Source organism: Acomys russatus, chromosome 11 (genome assembly GCF_903995435.1).
Source record: "Acomys russatus chromosome 11, mAcoRus1.1, whole genome shotgun sequence".
Classification (NCBI taxonomy): Eukaryota; Metazoa; Chordata; class Mammalia; order Rodentia; family Muridae; genus Acomys; species Acomys russatus.
The window spans coordinates 1,032,643-1,044,824 of record NC_067147.1 but is presented as its reverse complement, the minus strand read 5'-3'; the positions used below and the strand labels follow the sequence as shown (position 1 = coordinate 1,044,824).

Here is a 12,182-nt window from a genome sequence, read left to right as displayed (position 1 = left end):
TTCTCTCACAAGTCCCATACTTGGAATCAAAACAAAAACATGTTTACATCCAATACCTATCCCACATTTGGGATCAAAACAAAAACATGTTTACATCCACTACAAATTGTATATAAAGTTTTCTAAATTAAAGTAGTAGGAAGTAACTGAAAAAGAAAATTTATACTATGTAGTAAACCTAGGAATATGACTTTTCTCTTGAGACAACATTTTCCTATGCAACCTGAGCTGGCCTCAAAACTCAGAGTCCTCCCTTCTGTGCTCCATGTGCTGGGATTACACTTGTGTGCCACCACACCCAGATAAGGATGGAGTCCTTAACAGTCACTAAAAACAGTTCAGAAGAGCCTCAGCAGAGAGTAGGCAAAAGAGTTGGAGTTTGTGTCTCAGTTTGCTCAGCAATTGGCTATAACTCCTTCCTGAGCCTCTTCTGCTGGTGGCTGTTTTAAACTTTCAGTGGTAGATCACCATGGGGTCGGAATAAATACCATGACAAGCAGGCTCCCCAGTGCAGATGTGCAGCACCGAGCCTGCTTCAGATCTCAAATGCACTCACTGACACTCAGTTTTCTCTTGAAAAATGTGGGACCTGAATATTTTTATTCTAACAAAGTGATTTGGGATATCTTAGGAGATTTTATTTTAAAACAAATGAAAAATCCATTTAGTTTTAAATAAAAGTCTTTAATATTTTATTAAATAAGACATTATTTTATGATCATTGATATGAAACAGTAGCTGTCCTAAGCATTTATATATAAAATATGCTAAATATATGAATTTTAAACATGAATAATTTTGATATTTTAGATATTTTGATAAGCTAATCTGAATCACAGATGTATCCCATACTGTAGTTTGGTTTAATCTCTGCGTGTTTTTTGTTTTCATTAGCAATCCAGTGGGGAGAAGATGGCCGCCCATTTCATTTTCTCTTCTATACTGGCAAACAGGCATACTATTCATTAATGCACGTAAGTATATTTCTTTATAAGCTATAAAACTATCAGCATCAGATCAATCTCATAATGGGCAAAGGACTTGTTGAGATGAGACTGCTGATGAAAGGCCTCCTTACTGTGTTGCCTCTGCTGTTGCCGTAAAATAAAATTGAACTTGCTCACAAGTTCAAGTCCTCTGGGCAAGGGGACCTGTGCCTCCAGAAACTGCTTTGCTTCTGCTTCTGTTAAAGTTGGGCCTTCCATTGGTGGTGCATCTAGTGAGAGAGGCCTAGGGGTGATGCCCTGCTGTGCTTTGCCTTTGAGTATACTGGGAAACTTGTTCTGCTGGCTTCAAAGAGAGCTGCTTGATAGAGTGTGAATTTGAGGGCAGTCCCCAAAATGCTGTGAGAAAAAAAAAGTTGGATGCCAGGAAGCATTTTTTTTTTTTTTTTTTTTTTTTTTTTTGCCTTAACCATTTTTAAAAGACAGAACCCGTTTTATTTTTAGAACATGGTGTCAAGTTCTGTTTTATCCATAATATGATTTTTAAAGCTATAGAAGTATTTATGGGGCTTTCCCTATCCACAGTCAGAGCCTGGACCCTCTGCACTCATTCCTGTGCCTTTAGACCTATCTGCTGTTTATTTGTGCTTCACAAACCCAAAGGATGAAATCCCCACTTGTCAGGTACATTTATTTCTCAGGGAAAAAAAGAAAACCTTCTTTTCGCTTTTTGTTGACCTTGGGCAAATGAGCTTCTTGCCCTGGCAGAAATGAAATGAATGACAAATGTAGAGTGTGTCTTTGCTGAGTAATGGGGCTGTGCTCCAGCTTCCACGGAGGCTCCCTCGCACAGCCCGCGGCTGCCCGAGGACCCCTGCTGCTCATTTAAATAGGTATGTCAAATCTGCCTCCAAACGCCGCTGGTTTGATCTGTGGTAATATTTGTGAAGGTTCCATATGGACTTGAGCCCCCTGCAGTGCTAAGAAATAATGTACAACGCTTCATGGTGCAGACGCAAATTTCCCCTGAAAAGGGATGCAGTGCGCGCTTTAGCTGTCTGAGGGGATGATGGAGCTGACGCGCTAGGCCTGTCAACTTGTTACACGGATGGGTTGCACGCAGCGAAGCTGTGGAAAATCTGTGCCTTTTAACTTTTCTACTTAATCACGGTTGTAGCATTGCCTTTAGACTGTATGCTACATTAATTCTCTTCCTGCCTTCTGCCTTCATCCCAAGTTTCACGGAAAAAAGTAAAGCGCGCAGGTCTCACAGAGGAGCCTTATCAAACAGCTGTCATCTGGGAAGCCATTTGCATTTGTTTTGGCTGAAATGGAGCAACCCAAGGGCAAGATATTCTGTTGCATTCCATCATAATGAAGAAATTACACATTGTGTAAGAGGCCTAGCTTTATTTTTAGTTTGCTTGTGTGCTTTAAAAGGTATTGCTCCAGAAACCGATGGGATAGGATTTTACCGTACTTTGACTAAAATGTCAAATTATATGTGACTAATAAATGCTCTTCTCCTGGATTGGGCTGGGTTTTGTTGCTCATAGAAGAGTTCTTTGGGCTTTTAAATTTCATTAGAGCAGGAAATTCTAAATGTTTGCCACTTACATCAGCATCACTTATGGCCAATGCCATTAATTAGGGAGCAGTCACACCCACGTCACCTGTTAAATCTTACAAATCACTGGCTTCTGAGGTGCTTGGACTTTGTGTTTCTGCTTGGCCTGCAGAAGAGTGAGCACTGCACACAAAGTCCAGTCGAAACCAACCAGTTTGTAGCGTTCTGTCCTTTGTTGTGCTAGAACACCCTGCAGTGGGAGTTCTTTCCCTCTGTCCCCAGGCAGCACGGGGAAACAGCCCTGTAGACTGGCAGACTACAAAGCCTTAGGAATGAAGCTTTGTTACTACCACTTGATTTTGCCAATACAGTTTTCTCCCAAGGTGACAGGGGAAAAGACACTCAGCCAAACAGCCTTTCCCCTGTCTGTGCCCAGCCATAATTGTGTGAGGCAGGGCAGTGGATGGTCAGACTTTTTGACAAGGAAACTGATCTTATGCCTGTGTGCAGCAATGTGAGGAGACATTTCTGAGCCCGTTAACCTTTCTTATGGCCTGCAGTCGTGCTGAGTCTTCTTAGTATGGAAGGCTGTTTGCATAGTAAGCATATATACGTACCTCTTTGTAACTGGTCTGAGGTAGCTCTGATGCACACTACTAAGAGCACACACTAAGAGCAGCATGTAAGCTGGGCCTAGTGAGATGTGCCTTAATCCCAACACTGCGAAGGTAGAGGCAGGTAGATCTCTGAGTTTGAAGCCAGCCTGGTTTAGTCTAGTGAATTCTAGACTAGCTAGGACTACATAGGAAGACTCTACCTTTAAAAAAAGGAGGGAAAGAAAACAGTATATAGTTTGGCATGACACATGCATGTAACTTCAGTACTTTTTAGGGCAGGGACAGGAGGATTGCTGCAAGTTCAAGGCCAGCCTGATCTGCACAGTGAATTCCAGGCTAATAGAGAAATTCAGCAAGACTGTGTCTCACATTGAAAGGGGTGGGGTGTGGTGGATCGTATACAATGCTTTAGTAGCCACTATTTCCAGTTCATGTACAGTTGGCTCATCAATTTGTAGGAAGTAATGAGACTTTTGAGGAAAAATGACAATGAAAAGGAATATGTAACTTATTTTTTCCTAACAGGAAATGAAACATGATGGAAAAGTGTAAAGTAAAAGAAATGTTCCTGATCAGTGGGGTGATTATACTTTGTGTCACACTCCAAGGGTTCATTTGTAGGTCAATTGGGTCTCCAATTCTACTGTGGGCATAGTGACTCCTGTGTCTTCAGGATCCTGAGAAAATCAGTAAAAACCCAGTTAGCGAGATGTACGTATGTAATAAAAAGGTGTAAAGCAATCTTGACATAACTTCTTAAACAATAAAAAGTGGTTTCAAGAAGTAGGAGACTTTCTGGGTTTTGCAGAGCGGCTTTAAATAGCCGAAAGGGACTAGGTGCTTGACAGCATTGGCTGGACCTGCCTTCTTTACTGAAAATGTATGGTTTCTGCTCCCTCAGCAGCCATTTAAAGAGTAAGACTTGTATACTTCTCAGGCATAAGAAGCTGCAGTCTAGGTTTCAAGAGCAGAAAAATGGAAAGAGAGAATAAAAGAAATTTCCTGAAAAAGCTGAGCAAAGTTATAGGACAAAGAAGAATTTTAAAGGATGTTTTATGTGTGTGTTTGAAAAAGAAAGTAGGGTATGGGTGGGTGGCAGACTACTTACCTAGTAAGTATGAGGCTCTGGACTCCATCCCTGTGAAATGGAATTGCTAAAGAGCAGATATGCAAGCTGTAGATGGTGAGAGAGACATCATCCATATGTATGACTCAGTGGGATAGTCAGAGGGCTGGACCAGCAGTGCAGGCTACTGTGGCCTGTGGCCTTAGCTCTGCTTTCCTAGAACAGTGTAAGCCTGTTCAAGATGACTGCCATGGCAGGTGTAGTAGACTGTGTTCATGGGATTCACTTACTAGAAGGAAGTTGAAATTGTGGTTTTTTTGTTTGTTTGTTTGTTTGTTTTGTTTTTAAGATGTTTTATTGGCACAACTTTGGGAGTCTAAGTCAATGGCTATTCTTTTGGACATGTGCCAAAGGGCTGTTCATCTTGCAATAGAGAAGTGAAATAAAGGAGACCAGGGGCCATGGGTTTCTTTTAGAGTCATGCGCCAATGAGCAGAAGATGACTTATGGATCCAGCTTCCTTTAGGTGTCATCTTTCAACAGCACCACCCTGGAGACAAAGCCTTCATACATGGGCCCTAGGGTGCTGGGGACAATATTATCCAGACTGTAACAAAAGTCATTTACAACTCACTTTGGGAATTGGTTATCAGACTCTGACTGGGGACCCTATAGCCATATTTTTGGCTACTTTATTGGGTTCCTTTTCCTACTACCCTTCTCCACCCCAATCCTTTATAACGCCCTAACACTAGATAGGAAAGAAAGGATAGAAGGGAAAGGGGGTGTCAATTAGATCACTCCCTGTTCCTCGCAGCAAGTTTGATCTTGTAGTGGGGTCATCTCCAACCAGCAACATGAGCATCGGGGTGGCAGCGGCAGCCCCACCTCTCTTGGGGCTCTGGCATCGAAAAACCTTCTGCCGAGTTTCCAGAATTCCAAATGTAAACTGTCTTCAGCTGGCAGAATTACCCCGCTGGCAGAATCACCCCCCTGCCAGAGCAAGAGACAAATCATAGGTCCTGTGGACAATCTGTAGCACCTCCATATTCCATATCTGGGTTTAAAACAAAAACATATTCATATAACATGTCTGTGTTTTTAAAGAAAACAAAATTCTCACTACAGAACCCCTTTGTCAAATGCGTTCACTAAGACATGACTGCAGTGCACTTTCCCTGAAATGCTTTTCAAGAAAGGGGACTTCATTTGATGTCCCATGAAACTTGTGCTGGGACAGGCTATGCAAGAGTGAAATCTGTATACAGTCCCTGCCACACTTCCTCCAAAGAAGGGAAATAAACCCCTAGTTTTAGGGATTTTTACATAAGCATAGTTTACTCATCCCTTAAGGGGAGGCCAGACAGATATACATCTCTGAAAACCAGAGCAGAAACTTAGTATTGTGTAGAAGCTTCACTTATATTTTGCAGCTAATTTTATAGAAATAATGGGATATTTTCAAAATGCTTCCTTAAATTGAAGGAACTACATGGTTCTTGACCAAAAATTTTTTTACTAAAAATGTAGTAAATGAAAGACTAAATAGTTCATTCTGTACTTACGTTATTGGGCTAAATTGAAAAAAGAAGTACAAAGGAAGAATGAAAAACTGCATTCTGACCCCGGTAAGTTTTACAAACAGAGCTCATTTGCCTTGTAAACGTTACTGGCCTTTCTGAGATTCTGCAGTTGTTTTTTGTTTTTTTGTTTTTTGTTTTTTTTTTTTCTGACAACTTAAGTAACCCCGGTTCTTCTGCCTCAAGAGTGGGCTGCCTGATTAGGCCACTATAGACGGCAAGTCAGGGTCCTGGGGCGAACTATTAGGGCATTTGTGCTTGGCTTAAATGTTTGTAAATGCTTCTTGTGATCTTGTGGCGAATATTTAAACCTCTTGGATGTAGTGCTGCTGTCTTTAAACATGGAATTAAAATAACTGTGACCAAGTAGCTGTTTAACAACTATGTGGAGTGATTGCTTTTTAAAAGCTGTGTACCATATAGAGCCATCTTTAATATACATTTTCTTCATATCTGAATATTACTATTGTATACCTTATATACTCAAAGGTACATTTAGGAAAACGTTTTAAAAATAGGAATTAACTTGCTGCCTCTGTTAATTCTATGAGATTACTTCTTTTGTAATGGTACAAATATTATATGGCCTTAATTCAAGAAGTACAAATCTGTGGGATATGAGTCCTGAGCATTCTGATGTCCTTGCTGCTGGCAGTGAACTTCCTAGAGTGGCACATGTTGACCTGTAGGAAAGACTCTTGCCATTTTATGTTGAATGGCCTTTTTGATAGGTAGACCATTCACAGAGGGGTGGCTTATTTTGGTGCTTATTTTGTGTCTTTTTTTTTTTTTTTTACACCAGTGGTCAAAACACTTGAGGTATTATTACTTAAGTAGTTGATTCTCTGTGGTTCTTTAACAGATTGCAAACTGTCAGTGATTGAACTACCTAAAATGGCGATTACTATTATTACTATTTTGTATGCCAGATGCAAATGACTTTTCAGGTGCTGCCCTTCGAACTATTATCTGTTTACCCTTCCTAAATTTGGAATTTCCACATGATTAGTATAACCCAAACAGACCGTAGAAGGGTGCTGAGGAGATGCACACTGCTCAGCCTCCAGGAAGGCTTTTTAGTTTAAGAATTTCTTTTCTCAACCTGAGCATCTGGTATTTTCAAATTAAGGCACCTTCCAAATTTGACTCATACATTATGGAAATCGGATGGCACAAGGGGTGGATAGGCTTGCTTTGATTTTATGAAATATTAATCATAGCTGTGATTAATGATTCAGCATTTCACATCTGGGTTATTCCTGTCATATTTGAAATTACACTATTAAGTACAGTATATAAGCTTAGGGTAGGTAGGGTCATTCTAATTCTCTAGTGTCCCTTAAAAATTAAGTGGAAATGTAGTAATATACAAAAGCTACCAGTGATGTTGACAGTTCCTGGCATATTTTATGCCCTCAACTATTTTTCTATGCAAATCTGAACACATTTCTTCAGGGAATTGAAGCTATAGAATTTACTTCCCAGAGAACTGATATTTTTAGCTAACTGCAAGGCAGATTGAAGAGCTGCTTCTGAGACTTAACAGAAGGAATTGCGTGGCAGTGGAACACCAACACAGTGCTTTCATTTATTTGACCATTGAAAGCATTTTGGCCATTGCTGTGCGAAGTTCTTTGCCTGCATTTCCTTATTGAAAACAGTGTATGCAGCCGGGAGTATAGGTCAGGGTAGACATGCCTGCATGCTTGAGGGTCTGGATTCCTCTCCCAGAACCTCCTGCTTAAGAAGCCCAGATTTTGAACTGGAACAGTGGCTCACATTTAGAATCCCAATACTTGGGAATCTGAGGCAGGAGGAGTTAAAAGTTTGAGGCCACCCTGGCCTACATAGTAAATTGTAGGCCAGCCTAGGCAAACATTAATACTGTGACTGAACAAAAATTTAAAAATTAATATAATGAAAGAAATTGATACGTATGAATGGATATATGTAATATATCTACTGATGTAACAATTTTTGTTTTGTAATTTTTGATGTGTGATTTATATACTGATGTGTTTAAAGTTGCTTTTTATCACAGCACTAGGAAAAGAAATGAGAACAATCACCTATTGGTTTTCATTAGCTTTTATTCATATATAATTATTACTGTAAATATATATTTATTCATTGTTCTTGTATTCAAATATGCTATGTACTATTTGATTCTGAACATAAAAGCATCATAAGAACTGAAAAAAAAAAATCCGTGATCAGAGCTCACTGTGCTTGCCATTTTGATGCACACTCACCATGCTCTTTTTTTCATTTCTTAAATCATGTGTGAGTAATTATGGGTATATACAACACCAGAAAGAAGTGGTGTAGTGAAGGAATATTCATAGAAAAATATAGACTTAAAGTGAAAATTAGGCTTACAAGATGGCTGGAGTGGAGGCACTTGCTGAATTCAGACTCTGGAACCCATGTGGCAGTCGAAAGGGAGAGCAGGCTCTACGAGGCATCCCTCAAAGAGAGGAATGTGTGTTCTGACCACGTTAGTGTTCTCATAAGTTACACATTCCTGTCTTCCTTTGAAAGTCATGTTTCTAGCTATTGCAGTCTCAAGTCCAAGGGCTAGTTGACTCATTCTTTTCCTGAAGCACCAGCCGAGGCAGTGCCACTTACACACTGACATGCTGTCTGTCCACTTGGTACGTGTGGCTTTACCTCTTGAGAGTGTTGAGAAGTGTTTAAAACTGCTTTTTAGAAATCATTGTGCTGAAAACATTCTGATCTGAGTTTTACCCTGACGTAGTGGTTCTCCCCCTTCCTAATGCAGAGATTCTTGAATGCAGTCCCTCATGTTGTGGTGACCTCCTCCACCGACCGACCATAAAATTATTTTTTTTTTCCTCCTTCATAACTGTAATGTTACGCTGTTACAAGTTTTAATGTAAATATCTGTGCTTTCGATGGTCTTGGTGATCTCTGTGAAAGGGGTTGTGACCCACAGGTTGAGAACTACTCACTACCCTAACATGTCGGTGTTAGCTGTGAGAAGCCAGTGGCGGAGCATTGGCTTAGCATCATCCATCCTGAGTTCAGGCCCTCGCAGTACATGCTCCAGCTAAAAGTACTCTTAATACAGTCTGCCAGTCTCCTACAATCTTAGATTGTAACATTAAAAGTAAGGTAATCGCTAAGCTGTAGATGCCGTAAGTTCAGTGGGTCTACGAGTAAGGGGTATAATTGCTACATAAGTTAGGGTTGTTTTCTTAAGAAAAAATTTGTATCCTATTTATGAAACTATAAGGAAAAGACATTTTTTACACTTTAGTTGTTTTAACCATACCCGTGTGGGTTTGAAAGTTGTTACAGACATTTAAGTCAGTTAAAGTGTTGTAAATTCTCATTGAAATTGCTGCCCCTTGGTTCAGATCAGAACTAGTTTTATTAAAACATATTTCAGCATATTTACTCTGAGGCTAGATTGAGGAAGGAGCGCTAGCATAAGGCGTGCTCAGAAAAAAAAAAAAGACAAAATATATTATGAGGTCTACTGTACCATCCCTCTCATGTTAGCTGTGTGTTGTGTTTGCCTTAGGAAGTATATGGAAAGGTCCTCCAGCTAGAAAAGCACAGAGCTCCACTTTCAGAACAAACTGAGCCCAGGTGAGTTCTTGTTTTTCGTTATTAGCATGAATACCATTTGCACAGTATTCAGCATTAGTCACTAAAGTGAAGTTTCTAAGTAGGTGATTTTCAATTAAGAAGCAATGTATAGAGCTTATTTCTATGTTACCTCATTCCAAATGTATGGATTAAACTCTTGGGTTGTGATGCGCTCTCAGTGTTTTGCGCAAAGCCGATCAGTCAGCTCCATGAGCCTGCGCATCCAGCTTTTGACAGACCTGCTCAGACTCATTCTTGTGCAGAAGACATCTTAGTCGGCTTGTTCAGCTTGTGGCTGTGGCTTTGGTTTTTTTTGTTTTTTTTTTTTATTTTTTTTATTGGGACTTTTATTACTAACTCAGTCAGTTGATAGGAAAACACTGTGCCCTGTATGTCTTCTGAGTAAATTACCCAGGCAGTTTTAAGCTTTAAGGAATCTGGTAGCTTTTAACTGAAGTTTCTTAATAACACATTTAACGCTTAAAACAGAATGTTTGCTCACAGTGTCTTTTCTAAAGTAGATCGAGGGAATGGAGTGCTTCTCCAAAATGGTGTAGGTAGGAGTACTCCCGAGTAACATGAAAATTTGTCTCCACATCATGAATTGCTACTGTATGTAGGATCTTTTGTGATATAACTCTAATTGCATGCTTAATTAAAAATATATGTGATATTTTAACAGAGACTTGATTGGCAGCAGATGGCTGATTAAGGAGGAACTAGAAGAAATGTTAGTGGAAAAACTGTCAGATCAAGATGTGAGTAATTAATCTTTTTAATTTAAGGGGACCTGTGTCATGAGAAGGCAGACAATTGCTGTACTAAGATCCGAATAGTGATGCTTCTCAGAGCCAGGTGTCCCCAGACACTTACCCTTGTTCTCATAAAGCCCTTGTTGATTTCTTCAGTAGGAAAATGACACATCTAGTCTCTAGATCCTCCTTTTCCTTTTTTAAGTGCCCTCATGTCTCCTGTCAGTTGTTTTAGGGAGTAAAGCAGATGTTGGTTTTTGTTCTTTTCAATTAGGCCATAGTTAAATGTATAAGCTAATAATGAATTGCGGGGAGCCATGGAGTACAAGCGGACTCAGCCCATCTTTACCTTCATGCTGTCTGTCACCTCCTGGTTTACCTCAGTCATATGCCAGGTCTGTGAGGCCAGGGTTTTTTGAGGGGGGGAGCTGCACATCAGCTGTTTCACAGACTCTTAGAATGCTGGCTACAAGCTGGCATAGAATCCTTGGAGGGCCACCTAGGAACCCAAGGTGAATGAACTCCCTCAATGACTCTGCCCTGCAAAGTTTATGACCCTATTTTAGATCTTAATTTTATTTATTGTGTTGAGTGTTCTAATAGAGCCCAGCATTCTCAAAGCAAGTGAATAGATTCCATCAATTTATCCTCACAGATCCTACTGCTAGTGTCTTGGCACCGTACAGGTTTTAAGCTCTGTCCAGTGCTTGGGAGAGTTGCAGTTTGCTTAGACAAGGTGTCAGGAATTTGGCTGGTGCAGATCTGGAAGTGATTGCTAGGATTTGAACTGCTGAGTCCTTTAATTTTTGTAAAATTTGTGGATTTTTGTCTTTTTTTTCCTACTTTGGAAATGCTATAAAGAGTTTAATACCAGCTATAGCTAATAAAATACAGCTTAGGTAAAAAGTCCTCTATAGTTTCAGAGTCTGTGGTATTAACAGAAGTCCTGGAACGTGTGTCTATGATAAAGCTGAGGGTAGTGGGAGTGGACTGTGACTTCCTGAACCATAGCCTAGTTCATGAACAAAGCCCTGTCATACACAGGGACCCATTAAAGGGCTTTTTAAAGGTCAGTGGGAAGGAATTGTGAGATTAGCTGAGTCCAAGGGCACGGCTGTGTAACTGGTGAGGCAGTGGGAAAGGCCTGGCTGCACGGGTCCTGGGTGTGAGTCTCCACCCTGACTTAGACCCTGCATGCCTTCCTTCCCTTTTCTTCCTGTCTCCCAAGAAGTTGGTTAAATACTGATCAGACTGATGAGATTCTTAAATATTTCACATTATCATTGACAGATTTTCACTGGAAAGGTGAGTGTGACAAAGTTGGGTATGACTTTTTGGGTTGGCAAGGAACAAATAAATCATCAAAAACTGGGCTCCATGATCCATATTAACTAAGGCCCTTAAGTATAGTTGTTTCCTTCTCCACAAACACTCTAGAGTGATTATTCTGGCTTCTAATTTTAAGGGTTAATACCAAGTTGTTTACTTTCTAATCACATGTTCAAGAACTATTAAAAAAAATGCACAGAGTAGCAAGGATAATTTATTTCAAGAGGTTGCCCTTTAAGTCAAGTATCTCTTGAATTTTTAAATAGCTTGATTGTTCGGTTTTAAAGGAAATCATAAACATTAAAGTAACACAGCTTGAACAGCCAAAAATATATTTGCCAAATGTATTATGAAATATAACTTAAGGGGAACATTTTCTCAAAATCAGACTCTTTTGCTATTTATAACTGACTGGAAATTATTTCTAATGTTCCTTTTGATGCAGTTCTATTGACTGAATAGAAGTTATTCTTTTGAAGATCATCTAAATATTTTTGAAAATAAATTTAAATACCAATTTCATAACCCTAATGCAGAGAAATTGATTTTTTTGAGTGATAAATCGCTTTGTTTTTGAGAGGAAAGCTTAAGCACTAAAGACCCACGGATGCGTCTGCATGCTGTTTTAAAAGCAGCATGCAGATGCAGAAGTGTCATCCTGTCAAAATTCATCAAGAAAGCAGCATTGGAAAGATCAAGTATATAAAAATAG

General features: G+C 39.7%; 1 protein-coding gene across 1 annotated transcript in view; it reads left to right on the top strand.

The window, feature by feature from the left end:
* Positions 1-12,182, top strand: part of Mrps9 (mitochondrial ribosomal protein S9) — a 57,723-nt gene that overhangs the window by 37,732 nt on the left and 7,809 nt on the right. Inside the window, exons 5-7 of the mRNA XM_051152695.1 lie at positions 895-974; positions 9,322-9,389; positions 10,072-10,147. Of these exons, the coding sequence (XP_051008652.1) occupies positions 895-974; positions 9,322-9,389; positions 10,072-10,147 (224 nt within the window). The remainder of the gene's footprint in view (positions 1-894; positions 975-9,321; positions 9,390-10,071; positions 10,148-12,182) is intronic.